The 18,410-nt window shown below is 46.1% G+C and overlaps 1 protein-coding gene across 2 annotated transcripts in view; it reads left to right on the top strand.

Annotated features, from left to right (window-relative positions):
- The window catches only part of LOC135369689 (uncharacterized), an 80,398-nt gene that overhangs the window by 6,316 nt on the left and 55,672 nt on the right, over positions 1-18,410 (top strand). For both annotated transcript variants that reach the window (XM_064603196.1, XM_064603197.1), the window contains one exon: positions 9,381-9,461. In XM_064603196.1, coding sequence (XP_064459266.1) covers positions 9,381-9,461 — 81 coding nt within the window. The remainder of the gene's footprint in view (positions 1-9,380; positions 9,462-18,410) is intronic.

Below are 18,410 nucleotides of genomic sequence, written 5' to 3'. Positions count from 1 at the left end.
GTATGCATGGGCGAAAACGCTGCTGGGAGTTGGAAAAATGTGAATTGAAACCATGTCTGTCATCGCTTGCTCAACGGCATTGCGTCATTCCTTAGACAGGTCTGAAAACGCAAGTAACTTGTGCAAAAGCTGACCAGAATTCCTTCTGTGGCGGATTATTACCACTTCGCACAGGCCAAACACGTTCTCTTTCCAATAAATTGCGCACGGACTTTTATTTCTACGCTGGGACAGCCAGTCGCTTGGACAGCAGCCAGGAGAGAGAGAAAAAAAGAGAGAATATGTATAGAGATCCTTGACGATCCTGGGATGTCCACATGTGTTTCAGATACCATCGCAGTACCGAACAGAGGGGGGAATGGAACACACAGAACGCTATGTGGAGATGTCAGTCCACGGCAGAGTAAGGGCATCGTTTGTTTTATGGTGCGGTCAGCTAATTGTGGTAGGTCAGCCCGCCTGGCCTGAACTGCCGGGTGGAGACGGCATTTGCCATAAATCTTACTTGATCGACGGGCCACGCGGGAGACCCAGACGATATACCTGGTGCACTGCTTTCTTTTCCGCCAAGGAATGTTCACCGGCCCTGTCTGTTCCCAAACGCTCGATCCTGAGAGCGTTGGTATTCTAATTGCGTGCGCTCGCCAGTGTATAGTGTGATGGCATCCGGTTGTCTCGGTGCTTTGCTCCGCGATTTGTTCGCGCATAATTGTTTGCGGAGGACTTAGAAAATGCGTGTGGGTTTTTTGCGTCGGGGGAACAGCTATTAGGATGTATAATGTACGGGTATACGTTGTAAGTTCGTTGGATTACCCTAACTATAGAACTCGTACTACTGTACATCGGGACAGGTCAACTCCGCTCACAAATATTATGATGTTTATGATTGGCTTAGGCGGCCGCATAGAATTATTATTATTATTATTATTATTATTATTACTGTTATTATTATTATTATTCGCATGCTTCTAAAGCGTACACACCAGCGACATGGCCACACGTTCGTTGGTGGCAGCCAAGGTCCTGCTGAAGACTGGTAGGTAGTGGGTTCGAATCCTACCACCGGCTGCGCTGTCTGAGGTTTTCCCCGGGTTTTCCGAACACTTTCCAGACGAATATCGGCACAGTTCCCACTGAAGTCGGCAAAGTATGCATACTAACCCCCCTGTCCCCCCCTCCCCCACTCCTTCCTGCAGTCCTCTCTCCATCTGCCCACGTCTGTACGCCGTTCATAGCCACAGTTGCTTCGCGGCGCGCTAACACGGAAAAATAAAGCAAACACGGAAAATAATGGCGCTAAGAGAAAACACGTAGATCGGCATTCCTGTCTGCCCGGCGTCCGCCACCTTCACGTATGCCCCCATACTCTCAATGTGCAGACTACATTCTCAACTGGCGGAGATACACCTTTCCGACTGCAGTCCTTGGGTTGTCTCGGAGTATATAGATGGTTTTGCACCGCAAGGACGAAGTTCGTAGTTTTTTCCGTCTTTCGATAACATGTTTTCATTTAATTTATTTGTCTCCGAAAAGAATGCGGAATACAGTCAGTATGTTTCATGTGTTGAGTTAGTACCAGTCAGAAGCTGTAAAGTGTTTGGTTAGATTAGATTAGAAAAAAAAAATGGAAACGTCGGTCGCACCGGTGCGACCAGCTGTTCCAGGACGCTTGACGTGTGAAAGCACTGAATGATTTAAAAGATTATTTCAGCACGTATGTCCTTGAGGTAGGTCGTGGGTGTTTTGTTAATGACTGTTAAAGAGGCTAACTCTCTGTAATCGTTGTGTTTGAAACGTTATCCCAGTGATGTAGAGTTCTTGGTATGAATGGCGTTGTTTCAAGCACGTATTGAACATATTTTATTTGCGTTCTCCATGCCGAACGACGAGTGGAGGATATATTGTGCTCGGCATTGTATTGCATTGTATTGCATTGCATTGCATGCATTGCATTTAATCTCCAAGATGATTCAGCATTTATATGCAGAATATATCGAAGAAAATAGACGCAAACGACCTCGCATATTAAGATCCTCTGCCAATCCTGCGGCCCCGCTGGTGTCAGTATTTATCCAGATGTCCCGCTCTCTTCACCCTCTTTTCACTTCCTTCTATTTAAAATAATGAGTGACGTCACTGTAGCTGTCAGCCCCCAATGCCAGCGGGCTCTTCAACGGTGGCCTCGTTTCCGTCTTGACTGTCTCTCAACCTCCACCTTTCATTCTCGATTGCTTTGTGCATGAACAATCTTTCTCCTTGAAATATTTGATGGGCTCCCTCTATGATTGAATTGAACTGACCATTTCGCCCACAGGAGCGGGTAAATAAAAACTCCCTACTGCCACACATGCAGATTTAACTTTTTCTCGTTTTCTTCTACTTCCTGGAGGTACTGTGACTGATGTACGACAGCTAATCCAGGCTTGTAGCGTCTACACCATTCACCCGCGCGTGCATGAGACCCCACCTTTCGGAAAACAATGGAAACTCATTCAATATTACTGGGACAGGCGGTTCCATAAACCGAAACTATCAGAGCAGATTTTTTTAAAATTATTATTATTGGGTGTTTACGTCGCGAGATAACTGAGATCATGAGCGACGCCACAGCGGTCGGTCTGTGGATTGCTTTTGCCCACCTGAGGGTTCTTTAACGTGAGATGAAAGCTCATCACACGGCACCCCGTATTTAACGTCCCTCGCGGAAGACGGCGTGTCTAAGTTACTTGTACCCTGCCACCAAGTTGCTGGCGTCCTCGGCCGGGTTCGAACCCGCGATCTCGGGATCAGAAGGCCGACTCACCACCGAGGCCGGTCAGAGCAAATTTGTTTTTACGGTGTGTCACATTTCTAGGCTTGTCTATATTCTCCAAAAATATCCGGGTTTTATCCAAAAAAAGCCCACTGGAGAGGATCTTTGTAAAAATAGCCGGATTTTTTTCAACCCTGTCCGCAGTGGGATCGTCTCCAGTGCGCCACAGTGTACAAGAAACGACCTTATTTGCGCCTGGCGAAAAGTATGGGCAGATGGAAGCAGAAAGGAATTAGAAAGAAAGAAGTCCAGCCGAATATGCTGGTTTCGTTTGACAGGAAGCAGACGGTGATGTCACGTTCTTCCTAGACATGCTGTACAGAAGCGTGCGGTTTCAAGTTTTTTTTGTTTTGTTTTTTTGTTACAAGAAGGCCGTCCCGCTCGTTCGTGGTATAGTCAAAGTCGTGTTGAAGACTGGGAGGTGCTGAGTTCGAATCCTACCACAGGCTGTTCTGTCTGAGGTTTTCCCCGGGGGTTTCCGAAGGCTTTCTAGACGAATGGCGGCACCAGGGTTGCGGAATGGGGATCACCCATTCCATTCCGATTCCATTCCGAGGAATGAAGACTTGCGATAATTCCATTCCTTTCAATCCCTCGGAATGAAAAGGTATGGTCAATTCCCGCTCCTGGAATGACTTGGCAACCCCATTCCATTCCTTTAATTCCACCAATAAAAGAATTAGGACCGGTAGCCGTACTAGCTAGCCCAGCAGTGCTATAGAGGAGACTGACAGTACCCAGCACGGAAAAAGCACAAAGACAAGGTTATTTCGCCCTCCTCCTCTCCTCCTCCTCCTATTCATTAGCATCATCGTTAGAGAAGCTTTTCCACCAAAGTAACTGGTGCAAGTGATGTGGGGTTGCGGGCCTCCCACTAGTGAAGCCAAAATCTCCACTTTATTTTTTTCTTCAAACCCAACCAAACCATCGCCCCTGACCGTGTGGCACCCAGAGCATTACATTCCAATTCCATTCCGCCTGCGCAAAAATGCCTAGTTCCATTCCCATTCCATTCCCGGGACAGTTTCCGCCATTCCATTCCATTCCGGGCTCTGATAAATCTGGAATCATTCCGGAATCATTCCGACCTCGGAGTGGCAACTCTGCAACCCTGGTCGGCCCAGTTCCCCCTGAAGTCGGCCCAGGACGCATACTAACCCCTCCTGTCCCCCACTCCTTCCTGCTGCAACCTCTCTGTCTGTCTGTCCACGTCTGTACGGCGCTCATAGCCGCAGTTGCTTCGCGGCGCTAAGACGGAATTAAAAAAAAAAAAGAAAGCACCTATAGAGTCCTTGAACATGATTTTTTTTTCTTCTTGTTCTCATATCATCATCTACACTCATCAGCAGTCACGAGATGTCGTCAGTGCATTCGACTCGTGACTATTCCTCAGAATTGTCGCAATGTCTTACGTCCGTATGCCCTGGACGTTCAGAGGTATATAGGACAGGTATCCGTGAGAAGACATGTCTCGTGGATAACGTTGCAGCGCATGCATGATTTACGTCTGCCGACATGGCCGCGGCAGCTGGCGTCGTGGGAACCGACCGACGTTTCTTGCTTTTGTTGGTTGTTCATCCCGCTTACTTATCTACCCCTTCCGGCCGGCCAAAGGAAACCTGTTTTGAAGCAAGTCGCGTTACGAGAGCTTAATTCATCATAGGCAACCAGAACGGGCTCATTTCGCGAAGGTGTATAGGGAGGTCGTCGCGACGCCAGGGAAAATCCGATCGTTAGCGCCTCGACGTGCAGTGCGTGCAGTCGACGCTTGGGTGCGCCAGGTGTTCCGTCCGTTTAGAAACGACGCGTAAAGTGACGCCACCTTTCTCGGCGTTGCGATTTGAGTGAGTGCTTTTTTTTGTGTGTGTGTGTGTGTTTCGAGAAACGTTCGTTTCTACTTAGCTGCGCCACTGTTGGGCGATCGAGAAAGCCCACGTCTGCGAGCGTGGAAGAATGCGTCTTCAGGATTTGTTGCTTTGGGTTGTGCCGGCGCCCATGTATAGTGACTGTGCTACGCAAAGTCATTCGAACTCATGCCAGGACAAAGCCACCCAAACAGAACACGCCCCAGACACGGATTGTCCGGGCCACAACTGTCACATTCAAGTCACGCGCAACTCGTGACAAAATATGTTGGTTGGTTGGTGGAATATGTTCTTTGAGACACCGTTGCAGCGTTCTATGTATACCACTGTATAGTGCACTCCCATTCATCTATTTGCTGTGACATCTGTTGTACACGACTTAGAGGATTTATAAATGACACGAACCAACTATATAGAATACCCCGTTAAAAAATGTATTGATTCCTTTAGTTCCTTTAAAGGAAACCTACACAGCTTTCCCTCTTCCCCTTTGCTTTCTTCCCCCCCCCCCCCCTGCATTTACTTCAACATGCTGTGAACGTGAATGAACATTTTTATCGAACGAATTTAACATCTATCTCATTCTGCCTCGTTTGAAATGGCAAGAGTGTTTTTTTTTTTTTTTCGTACACGTGCTCTTCCGTTTTCTTTCATCGTCTTTGTTTCGTTTTTTTTTTTCATCGTGTTTTTTTTTTTCGTAGTTTATTTTTTGGATCGTGAACATTGCGCATGAGCCGAGGGGCCAGTCATTTTTGAGAATGAAACATACCATATTAACATAAACAGAATTATGGGTTGCAGAGGCCAGCCCTTCAAATAACGGATGTGACAGAAAGATGCGGATATACCCTTTTGACAGTGCCGAATCGTCTGGCACTGAACGCTCACCAGCTGGCGCCCACACAGAAAGTGGATTTCACCGGCTCCGACGCGAGACGTACTCTCGGTCTTCCGCGAACCCGACTGGTAAAACGTGATAGGTCGAACGTAACGGTACCGACGTCATTGCTGCACCGGATTGATCCTCACCTCACGCATCGAATACCGTCAAGAACGCCCAGACCATTGGTATGCTTATTGCACTGATTTCGGCTGAACATTCTCCACAGCCGCGCGTTTCAACACCGTATCGGGATAGCTCCGTCACCATGTTATCCTTGCGCCAGATAAATAGAAAATCAATTAATCAATCAATCATAGCTCCGTCACCAGACTGCATCCAATGAGGAGCTCCAGCGGACACTGAGCACGTACTACTGAGCTGTGAGCGAAGCAAATCGGGAAGTTCTCAGGGATGCCTTGGTCAGACACGACAACGGCCCTCTTGACATCAAGAACGTACTCGGTGACTGGCCAGCAGCACATCGACATGTTTCTCACTCTGTGTGATGTCCTTCCTTAGGACTTTTGTAGAACAAATCTCCTCTTCTTGGTAGCCAGACCTCGCTACCACACTCTAAGAAGAAAATAAAATGAGTAATTTTACTCCTTTTGGGGACTAAATGCATTGCCACAAAAAATAGTCCCTTTCGGGTAGTAAATGTATGTCACAGAGTAGAGACTGCATTTCACGCTCTGCTCGAAGAGTCCCAGGTACATAATTCGTGTGCATGCGTGAAAATACTTCGAACCAAACCGTCAACCGTGATATAAAATCTTGCAACATACATAGGATACAATTTGCGAAGAAAGAACCGCTAACTGTTTCTTACTCTGTGTGGGTGGAAAACTGTGAAGTTGACTGAGTTATACGGCCTTATGCCAACGAATTGACCAATAGCACATATTTACGTAGACTGTTGCATTCGGAAGACCACTTACGAAGTCGAGCGACAATTTGCAGTCCTGGGGAGTAAATGTCGGGGTTAGGGGACTAAAATGGGGAGTAATTGCAGTCTAGGGGACTAGACGCTGCAATTACTCCCCATTTTACTCCATTTTTTTCTTAGAGTGTATAAGCATACTGGAGTAGCCGGCCCAATATAGAGTTGGGCCAACATCTCCATATCTTCCTTTTTTTTTTTTTTTACCAACCAACCAACAGTGGAACGAAAAACGTCGTCGTTGCACCATTCCCGTGCGCGGCCGTTCTTGGCAGCTGCGTCGACACAAATGCAGTGCTTGTATTGTTTCTGCGAAGCCCGGGTTTGTCGGGAACTTTTCTAAGAACGTCGTGCCAGCTTCTTCCGCAGTTGCTCGATTGGTTCTTAATCGTTCGTGAATGCTGGCAGCTGAATGCGGCTAAGCCATATAACAAGCTAAAGTCGTCTTGGCGCGGTTCCTGACTCATGCTCAGTTTCAAGGTCATGCGTGCTGGAAATATTCACTATGCAGTTGCTATGGCACATATACTGATAAGTAATGTTGTACAAATGTACTTTTTATATGTAAGGAACAGGTGGTACATAAACCAGTGTCATGTTGTGTCATGTGTCATTGTCATTGTCATGTGTCATTTCATAGGACGAATTATGGAACGGTCTTTGAGTTACAGAATGGCGAGAGTTCTCAACCGTTTCTTGCTTGTGAATATTAACATTTACTCTGCTTCTCCCGCGAGCCTCTAACATTCTTCCGCGAGGAATATCTTTACCGGAAGCCCCGGTTACGCAGCCCGGTACGCTACCGGGTCTATACGGTCACCGTCAGGTACGGTAACATGACGGTGACGTCACCAACGCTATACTCAAACTCGCTAGTAAAAGGGGGGGGGGGGGGGCTATGTTTATTAGAACAAAGAAAAAAATGAAGGAAATGTCAGCGAAATGACGACGGCTTGCTATTCCGAAAAATAAAAACAAGAAAAACAATGAAAGAAAATAATTAGGAAATAGAGGATAAAATAACAAAAGGTGAAAGAAAGATGAGATAGATTAAAGACAAAGATGGACTAAAAAAAAAGATGAGGTTAATGTGTTGAGGGTGAGAGGTGAGGGTGGAGCACCGAAGGTACGACTTGAGTTCACAGGCTGTTCATGAGACTTGTGTCACTTAGGCCCGACTTCACCAACGCCCGTTAGCACTTGAACCGAGGAACAAATCACCATTCATCACAAACATTCATCATCTGAAACATTCATCACGTCACGAACTAGCGTATGCAAGCAGCAAGACCTCGCTTGACCTCGGTTCAAAGTTAACCAGCGTTGGTGAAACCGGGCCTCAGGAACGTCAAAACTGCTTTTGCTAGTCAAAGCTTCACAAGGCAACCAGCTGTAAGAGACATAGTGAAACAATTTCTAAGGTCCAGATAAGTACTGATACAGTCATGCTCGCTTCAAGTTTATTTATTAGCCTCGTCCTTTCTTTATTTCTTCACACGGTAGCAGCTATTGCAAAAACTTTCGATTATAAACGATAACATATGCAGATTGCTTTTCATTATGGACGACCTCTGAACTTGATCGTCCACGTGTGCCCTCTCTGTGATTTTGGAGGTTCGCAGCCGTCTACGGAAGGAACTCGACGGCGTTTCAGGAATGCGCCTTCGTAATAATAAGAATGGACGCTCTGCACGGCTAAGAGCATACACGACGGCTGGGGGAAAAAAAATGTTCTTCTTCGTCACGCCCATGCACGTTCAGTCCCCTCTTTGTCCTTGTTTCTTTATTTACACATATTTAATGCGTGCCGAGCAACAATGGATGATCTTGCATTGTTATTAATTTCAGCAGCCTTTTTTTTTTAACCTGTCATCACACAGCGTGTGTGGGCCAACCTGCTTAATTAAACTGACTCGCTTTCTTTTGTGTCAGCTCGCAGATAAAAACTTTTCTTTCTTTTTTTTTTCGGGGGCACCATTAATTTATAATTTAGTCGGATACACGTTGTTCGTCCGCTTTCATTGTTGCTTCTCTATATAGCCCTCCACGAGAAATTTCATATTGGCGTCCTTTGTTCTTCGCGAACCTGATCACGCACGTGCAAGAAAGGCCCAGAAAGTAGTTCGGCAGTGTGCCACTCCGCGACACCAGAGGTAAAAAGAGGAAACTTCGCTGCATCTTTTGAGCCATCGTGTGCGGAAGATTTTTTGCTAAGCTCTTTTTGAAATGCTGTTAAATTTGTATTGACAGCCCTCTTAAATTGTTTACTCTTTCTTCTTTTTTTTTTTTTTTTCGTTGTTACCGTGGTGGTTACACACCTTCAGCGTACTGTATACACTGCCTTACGACCACACGGTCCTGTGAAGCCACTGAATGGTCTGCACCGTGGTTGCCAGTGACGTCATTCACTTTACATTTAGTTGTCATCATGAAATGTTAGTTTCCTCCAGTTTCCGCCTACTTTCCTTTTTTATCTTCTTTTTTTTTTCTTCAGCTTCTAGGCTTAGTGGAACGCAAACAAAACTATAACCGAACTCTTCAGCAAATACGCGTTTGATCGAACTGTTTGACAGGGACTGTACGATGCAGGTTTAGACCGGAACAATTATTACAGTGTCTGGAAATGCGAGTGCGGCGGCGTCTAGTCAAGGGACGCGCGAAGCCAGCTTGCAGGTATTTAATTTTGTTGCTACGTTTTATCATCGTACCGCACTTGTACGTGTACATCCCTTTCGAGGAAGGCGCGTGTCAGCAATTTGTGCCGTATGTCTTCGAATTAGTTTTGTACTTTCACAATGTAATCCGAAAAATAAAGTAGTAAGAGCTTTTCTCGTCTGTCCATATATGCTGGTGTGTGAACGCTGTGCTCTTTCTTTTCAGTACGTGGGCAGCTTCGAAGTGGCCGACAACGAGTCCTGCTCAAACCCAGAATTGCAACAAGCGCAACTCGACATGCTTCGTGTGAGTATGTGCTATTTGAGTGAGTTTCATGCACGCTGGAGGGGGAGGTTTGGGAGGTGGCGTTGACGGACGGCACGCGTTTGGCTCTGCGTGCCTCCCTAATTAGGGTACGGACTGAAGGCGTACAAGGCATCCAGACCAGAAGCAAAATTTATGATTGCTCTTCCGCATCATTTGCGTTAATACCCTGTAACGATCCGACTCCGAAGAAAGCCCATTAGTCTGCTTTTGTATGTGTGCGAATAATCGCAATTATTCTGTTTTCGTGCAAAGTGACGGTCTAATGTTTCAAGTACAACAGTTTGCATGGTCAGTGTTCCTTGTGAAGTCGACCCAGGTCGAATCGTCCCCGCAAGCAGCATGTCACCGGCAAACGGACATTGAGACAGAGAGAGCAATAACACCGTTAGCTAAGTCGTCGTCCTAAGAAGAGCTTCCTCGAACTTAAGCAAGGGGGCTCAACCAGCTCTCGAGCTTCCCCCGGTTTGGGTTCAGATAACCAGCGCGCGGTGGCGCCACCTCACCACACTTGGGAAACACCTCGGAGTAGTATATGTGAGACGTCGCCCCAAGCAAAATGAACGTCAGAAGGGATTTGAGGGTGATGGGCGAGGGGGGAACGCAGAGGAAGAGATAATCCGTTCCGTCTCGTGTTTTGTAAGAGAACGTGTCCGGTTTCCAAATACGGCCGAGTGGCCGAAAAAAAAAAGATTCTGAAAGCGCAAGCGTGGAAAGCGTTTGCCACGAAATGTGGTATTTGAAACGCAATATGTGCGCGTGCAGGACATTTCTATGTAGGTGAGGTGGGTAAAACAAGATTTAGAACATGGAACGAATATGATGAATGATCATCAACACCTCCTGCATATGTATTTACACACTTCCATTTCTACTTTAGTTTCCCCCACCACTGTAAGAGGACGTCTTATTTAGCGACTCTACACCCTCTCCGATCTTCTCTTTTATCGACTTCACCTTCCCGAATTTTGCTTGACGACACGTCATGCATTTACAGTACAGTTCACTGATACGTTACGGACACACATCTTACGCTTCCGTAAGTGCTCAAAAAACTAAAAGAAAGGAAAAAGATATTACAGTACAAGGCGCCACACGCGTTAACTTCTCGACGACAATTCTGCCGAGCACGATTACAAGCACGAGTCATGTATTTCACGCGTACGCGTTTGATCAGACGGTATAGTGTACGGAACACAGCTTGTATTCTTTTTTTGTATTCAGTCCTTCCACTTCAAATGTCGAGCCACTGTTTGCCCTATTTATTTTCGCCCTTTCACGTCGTGTCTACACATACACCGTTCTTCACTTCGACGTTGGTTGTTTTATTGGAACGCCATCACGGTCCATTATGCAATTCTTCGACTGGAAACTTCGGGGGAGCGATGGAACGGGAGGGTGTACGTTGTCCTAATGTTTCGTGCTCCCGCGACTGTGCCTTTTCTTTTTCCGTTTCTCTTTAGCGTTCTTAAGCATGAACACGTGACGTGGCTTTGCTTTCTCGTATAGTAGAGATTGAGGGTCGTTGGGGAATGCGAGGCGGCTCGGTGTGTGGCCCGCTATCATTTGGAGAGGGCCAACCCGTGTTTACTGCGTGGTTGCGTGCGTGCGTGCGTGCATGTTTTCGACGCTCTTCGCTGCTCTCAGTTTAAGAGGTAACAATGAAGACATCCCTGAAAGCGTCAACGAGAGGCCGCGTTTGTGCGAAAAATGTACGACATGTTGAGCGATAAGCCGAAAAATGACATGGCGGGCATAGTATGTCGCTGCAAGAGCGGAAAGTACGTATCCAAGGGTAAAGCAAACTCTGAAGCGGTCCACGAGGGCGTTGTTCTAGCGTCAAATATCAGTCTTCCACGTGGAAGGAACAGCGCTGTCGGCTTATGTTTTCAGGGCCGATATGGTGAACATCCTTCCGGTCTCCTAAAACTCTCTATAGTAGTAGCTGTTGTTTTCACGCTGGCCTAAGATATTTTGCAGTCTCAGAAATAAAGTGACGCAAAGAAACACTCCTAGGGTTACTGTGAAAGGTACAGGAACCTTCGGCTGTTGTTGTTGTTGATGATGATGATGGTGATTGGAGTTTTCGTGGCGCACGAGCAACAAAGTACCTTCATTTGTGTTACAACAGTGCAGTTCTCCTGAAATACGATGTATAGTCCTGACGCCGGCATACATTGGCTTTTTTTATTACCCAGAATGCATTCAATGGGAATGGAGTGACGTCAGACATAACTTTTGTCAGTCCGTCCGTCCGTTTATGGTGGGCTCCTGTAAAGCGTGCTTTCACTGCACTAGCTTGGTGTACACAGGAGAAGCATTATCTCTTTCCCGGTCCCCATGGCGCCCCGTAATAATTTTGTATATTCCTTACATGTATCTTCCCATTTTGTAACAGAACGCGGCGGATCCTTTCATTATGTTATTCGTTTCTTATTTCAGTGGCTCAATAAATAGTTCTGTTCAGCCGTTATTCAGAAGAGCAGCGAAAGCCGAACTGAAACGCATGGCGCAATACTGCGAAAGTCGTGCTGGAAGCGCAGCGATCGTGCATACTTTTGATCTATGTAAGGTGCATAGGCTTAGATTATTCAGGATATTTTTTATGACGCTCACGAGGACATGGTACTTTTCCATTGAAGACTGGAACAACAACAACAACTTTATTTTCGGCCTTGGAGAGGGGAGTTTCATCGCATTGAAGACTGGAGAATGCGCCATGGTAAATGAGAATGTCGAACGAGTATCATTCATGTACCACAATATCCCTGGTACCCTTTGTCTTCAGAAATTGCCGCAAAAACGGAGAAATCGGTGTGTTTGGAACTCGTCAACTGTAGTTCATGCTTCAATGTACAACATGTTCAGTTCTCTAAAGTATCCGCAAAACGGCAAAATCTCTCTCTCTCTCTTACTTTTCTGCACCCCAATTAACCTCGGTCCCGGGTTTTCATTTTGCACGGCGATGTCAAATGCCATCACTGCAAGACTGTACAAAGACTCCTCGTTTCATGTTCAACCTTTTGTATTCATAAATCTTCACCAAATGTCCAAAGTGTTATCTTCACCAAAAAGGTGTTATCAGGCGTCGGCTCAGTTGGCCGCTACCTCTTCTTATAACCCAGCAAAGCAAGGGGGTCGGTACAACTTCTCATCTATGTCTACTTATCGCTCACTCGGACAATCATCGGTGCGTCACACAGTCAGATGTCGGCCTCGACAACAACAGGCAGCCGTCGAGGCTGAACAGCTCCCGTGTGCCGTCCGGCTGCTGCCTTTAATGAAACGAGGGACCGAATTCCCCGCAGGGAGTCTCCAGTTGACGGCTGCCCTTTCGACCCGAGCCGACCCCTGGCGTTTTTGTCCCGGGGACTTGGATCTGCTGTCCGAGATCTCCCCAGAGAATCCGCACACGTTGTTGTTTTATTCGCCTACGCTATTGCGACTTCTCTGGCTAGCCAAGATGTACAATGGGAGGCCATGACACGTTCTGCGCGCCGGGCGTGAACATTGGGAATTTTTCTCTATGCTGCACACATTGCTTTCGAGCCGACACTATACCCGCGCTAACCAATTGTTGTTGTTCTTCTTCTACCACCTCCGCCTCCTGCTGTCTTGTAAGGCTTTAAGGCGCTCGAAGTTCCTATGAGCTGTTGCGTGCCACAGGTGGCGCTTGCTTTTCTAAAATGACGTTCTTGGTTTTCAAAAAATGTTCCCATGAACCCTTGCGTGCCACGGGTGGCGCTTTACTTTCGTAAAAAGCTTGCCACAGGTGGCGCTTTACTTTTGAAGCGTGATGTGGGCGAGCTTACGCTTGTCCCATCCTACAGTTGGCAATACGGTGTCTATTCCCCCCAGGTCAGATTATTTCGTGCACAACACGCAAACATCGCATCCGCACGCAAGCGCATTAGCACGTTGTCGCTTTGCACGGGAGGAGTTAATTATGTATAGAATCCGACCTCATAGTTTCTCGTGGATAGCAAAATCACCGTAGTTTCGTTGATTGAATCTTACATCCAATTGTTTCGAAACGAGGGACACCTCTCTCTCTCTGTAAGGCGAAACCCGTATTGTTATTTATTACAGTAGTGAACGCCAAGAAAGTTCCGGTGGCACGCGTTACTTTCGCATCACCTGGATCGCGGCTGCATTCGATTCTCCAGGCTTACTTTGGCGGGTTCTTAGGCAGGAAATTAGCTTACCTTTATTTTGTGCGCGACATGTTTCTTCTTTATTTTTATATTACTTTCCTTTTGCTGCGTCCGGGAATGACGTTATCCGGCCTGGCGCAGATTAAGCCCCCTGCCAACTCTTTTATTCGTGGCCAGCGGAGGAAATGGAACGGCAGCGTTTCGAACGAAGTTCCCTGCGGTGCGCCGCCCTCTGACTTTTGTTGAGCCGCGGTGTAATCTATGTTGTATTACGGAAGCCTCGCTCGATAGAGACCTGGCTTTTGTGTGTTGGACGGTGAAGAAGTTTCAGAGTGGGCGGATTCCGCTCAAATGGATCCGCGCATGGAACGGGATTATTTGCTAATACACGGAAGACGATGCATAAAGCGAATGTTTTGAAGCGCGTACTTTAATCAGTATATAGAAGGTAGATTTGCATGCAAATGTACGTTATTGTCTCGATGTTGGCTTGGTATCTGGAGTAGACGATAATACCTTTGGGCGTATTGAAGATGTTGCCTAGTACGTTGCCATATGTAAGTATGTTTCACTAGTATATATATGCGCGTGTTTTACGTTTGAAGTGCATATTTGTGCATATTTTCCGTGTTTAGGCACATGAACTCCGTGCATGCATCCATGCTGCGTGGTGCTTTAATTTTCTAGACACCAACAGTATAGCCAATGTGGTTGTACATATTGGTGTCTAGTGTACATATAAGCGTCTACACATACCTACGTACCTTATGCATATCTAATCTTGTAGCTATATGTACGTAAGTTTATAGTTAGTGTATAGCATTGTTTGTTTGTTTTTTGTCTTATTGTATTGTGCCTTGTAGCTTTACCTAACTCCTGACTAGTGCTCCATTGACACTTAGATACTTTTTATGAAGGAGCCTTTAACCAGGATTTTCCCTTTGGTTCCTTCAGGTCTATGTTAATAGTGAACGGCGTAACACCGCGTGACATAAATACCCTAACGTTTTCGCCCGCATCGTCTGTACTAAACAGGACACCCCGCATAGAACGATACCATTTATAACGCACTAAACAAGCGTGCGCGGTCAAACACATCAAACTTTGCGACAGCACCTCTTTTAATGACCGCATCAATAAGAACCTGCTTGTTGCCGTTTTTTTACCCCAGCAGCAGCTACACGTTGCTGTCATTTTATACCCCACTTTACTTTCGCTGCCGCGCGCGCGTGTTGATATTCTCTCAGATTGCGCGCCATAGTAATATACGTTGAGCAAGGCCGCTGAACGTTGCATGTATATGGTGCTGCCCCGGCGATTGGGTCGGCGATCGCAGCGCTGACATAAATTGGGCTGCCTTATGGGCCAGCTTTTACGACTCTGAGCCGTGTCGTGGTCCGAAGTCGCGGTCGTGTCGCGCGGCTGGGGACATTTTTATCGCCCCCCTTCCCACTATTTATTTGCGAGGTGATTCGCCGGCGATTTTCTTGCTTATATTGTGTACGCGTGGCAAGTGCTTCGTCGCGTCCCCCTTTTGCACTGACAAGATTTGCGAACTTTACTCGCGTATTTTTTTCTGTTTCTTCATCGCTCCCGTATTTCTATGACAATGCTTAGTTTTCTCTCTCTCTCTCTCGCGCGCGCGCTTATTGCTGTCGGAAAGGATGACGGTGTTCTTTCTATTTCTTTTTTTTTTCGCGGGTCGTGCATTGCCTGATGACCGGGGAATGTGTGTCTGAATTATACGCTGTGCTCTGTTTACATGTTTACACGCTGTGAGGTGAGAATGATTTGTCCCTTGATCCTTTATCTTTATCTTACACTGTGACTTGTCCTATGGTACGCGCGCCACACTTTAACGAAAGGGTATTTTGTAGAACATCCTTCTAATTGATGTATGTGTGTGTGTGTGTGTGTTGTCATCTAGTAGGAGAGCTGCCTATGCACGTAGTCTCGTTTACACCGACAGAAACTATAAACGCTGTATTGTAAAAAAAAAAGGCACAATTTCAAACGGCATATTCTATAGTTTAAGAAAAAACGATTTTTGGGAGGGAGGAGGGGGGGGGGTGAGTATTACATTCCACTTAGAACACTGTTTCAGATGGGTGTTTTGCAAATGCCTGTTTTCAACACTGTTATTACACCTTTCGATCAATTGGCCCAACGGAATACAAAGGTGCGATTATTTACAAAAAGCACTCCTGTTACATGCGTAAAGCTGTTAAAAAAAAGGTACTGTGTAGTTAGTCGGGTGCATTTCGACTAAGTTTAAATTTTGCTCATTCATACTTTTATTACACTTTATTATCTTCATTACACTGTTATGACACTTTTCAGTTGGTCCCACGGAATAGAAAAGTGTGTTTTACTTGCACAAACACCCCTGTTACATTCTTTAAAGCTGTTAAGAAAAGTACTGTGTGGTTAGACGGAAGAATTTCGACTAAGGTTAATTCGCGCATCCTAATCACAATCATAATTCAAACCACAGCACGTGAAGGTCCTGTTCTATATTACCTGCTGTGCGCTACACTCTGGTAAATGGGTCGCTCGTTAGCAACGTAAGCTAACGCTGGTAACGGAAGGGTTAAATTTTCTTCATGAATAGGGGCGTATCGCCGTCAGGTCTCATCCGCGCGAGAGAGAGATTTATGGCGCTCGCTGGGTAGATACTATGTATATGCGCACAGTCCTATCTTCTCCGGTTTTGCACGGATCACTGGTCGCACGACATGACTTTGCATTTTTACCCAACATTTTTATCTCTCCTTCCGGTCTGCGCCTATTGCGTGCATGCTAATGAGGGGTTGACGGACTCCCGAGGAGCTGATCGAGCTGGCGGCAACCTCGTGGAGTGTGGGCACTGTATATACGCGCTTCAAGAAAGGGGTTTCCTCCTCTCCACGTTTCTCGCACGCTCGAACGGGCACCTACACCCCTCTGAGGGTGGCTCCCTCTCTCTCTCTCTCTAGAGGATATCAACACGAACCCGCATCTTAATTAATAGCGGCAAGGTATAGCTCGAATGTGGGCGACGCAGACCATTCCCCGTGCACTGATTTCTATTTAAACTTACAGCGGGGGATTGGAGTTTCATCTGCGCGCCCCACAAAGTGTTACCCGCTTGACAGGGCACTTCGGAGGTAAATGTGTCTGCTGTACGCCGCGTGCTTGCCTCCCCCGTTCTCCCTAGATGTTGAGTATTTTTTTACGTGCTTCACGTGATATACGGAAGCAGCTTTGCCTGGGTAAGAGTGCATAATAGCGGTGAGGCTGTGTGCATGTCTCACAAAGCGAACAGGAGGAGTATGTGGTGGGTTTCAATCTTGCTACGTGCGATACTGGGGTGTGCAGATCCTGGTGTAATGACGGATGTTGGTGGGCTGCGAAGATGTGAGGCACGCGTTCATATAGTTTTGACTTCACATTCCATAAGGTTGATGATGATTATGATGATGATGATGGGAAGGGAAAAACGGGGTTAATGTCGCGGAACACCAGTGGTCTGCTAATTTCACATGCAGTTTTTCCTTTTCTTTTTTTTTTTGCAGCGACTATAGATATATATCAATCATTAATACTGTAAGCTAGCGAAAGCTTGCTACCTAATACGCAATGAATAGATGTTTCATCTCTTCTTGTTTTTTGTTTTAGCGGTATCATTCAACCACGAATACAATTTCACAAAACTGATGGGATTACACCAGTTTATGGGATACGATATACAGCGTTTTTGGATATGGGATATGGGATGGATATGGGAGATCCAGCGTATGGGATACGATATACAGCGAAGCGTTTTTGTTTCCCGCATTACATGAACATTAAAAAGTAGTGGAAAAGAGGCTACGAATAGAGTGAGAATTGATCGAACTGGTATATATAGGGATAAGCACAAACATGCGCAATGCTATCAAAGCAACGAATTGTATGGTAACCTATATACTTTTATACAAGTATCGTATCAAAAGATGGGAGCTAGGACGGTCGCTGTGGGCGGTTGCCAGTAATATAATGCAATGTGTCACGCATAAGTTCCATCTGCGAAAAGCATTTCTATTCTTACGCGATCGCAAATGTAATCTCAAGTGTAACCTTTCGGGCACAGTACACTTATTTTATACGTTAGACGTTTACCAACCTCCCCGATTCCTGACCATCTTACAAATTCTTTTATACCTTTCAGCGTGTGAAAATGGGTGTTTTCGTAAATAAACACTGTTTTGTTTGATTTCGCAGCCTCAACTGAAAGGTGCGATAAAAGTGTCGAAAAGGATGTTTGCAAAACAGTGTCTGAAACACATTTGAAACAGGGTCCGAAATGAAATACCCCCCCCCCCCCCCCAAAACCGGCCTCAACCTGAAATGTTGTTTCCGGCGAAATAAGCCATTTGAAATTATGTGTTTTGTAGAACACACTGTTTAGAGCAGTATGTATAATCAATCACAGTACTGAAAAGGGGTGATTGCAAAAAAAATAAAAAAAAAAATAAAAACCCTCTGAAACAGTTTGAAATGGAATACGCCAACGTGAAATTGTGTTCTGTTTAGAATATGCCATTTGAAATGGCGCTTTCTACAGAATACATGCATCATTTAGGGGGCAGTTTCAGGGGTAGTTTACAAAACACCACTCAGTGCGTTGTGAAACTTACACCAAAAGCGTGAGTGTCAGAGGACAACACATTTTGTGGCGTTGCCAGCAAGGTGGTTTGGGGGTTCAGTTCCCGCCCCCCCCCCAGCCCCCACCAAATCGTACTTTTGGTAGTGCACT

The sequence above is a fragment of the Ornithodoros turicata genome, chromosome 10 (assembly GCF_037126465.1).
Source record: "Ornithodoros turicata isolate Travis chromosome 10, ASM3712646v1, whole genome shotgun sequence".
NCBI classification, from domain to species: Eukaryota; Metazoa; Arthropoda; class Arachnida; order Ixodida; family Argasidae; genus Ornithodoros; species Ornithodoros turicata.
The sequence above is the reverse complement of the archived record's forward strand: the minus strand, read 5'-3'. Positions and strand labels throughout refer to the sequence as shown.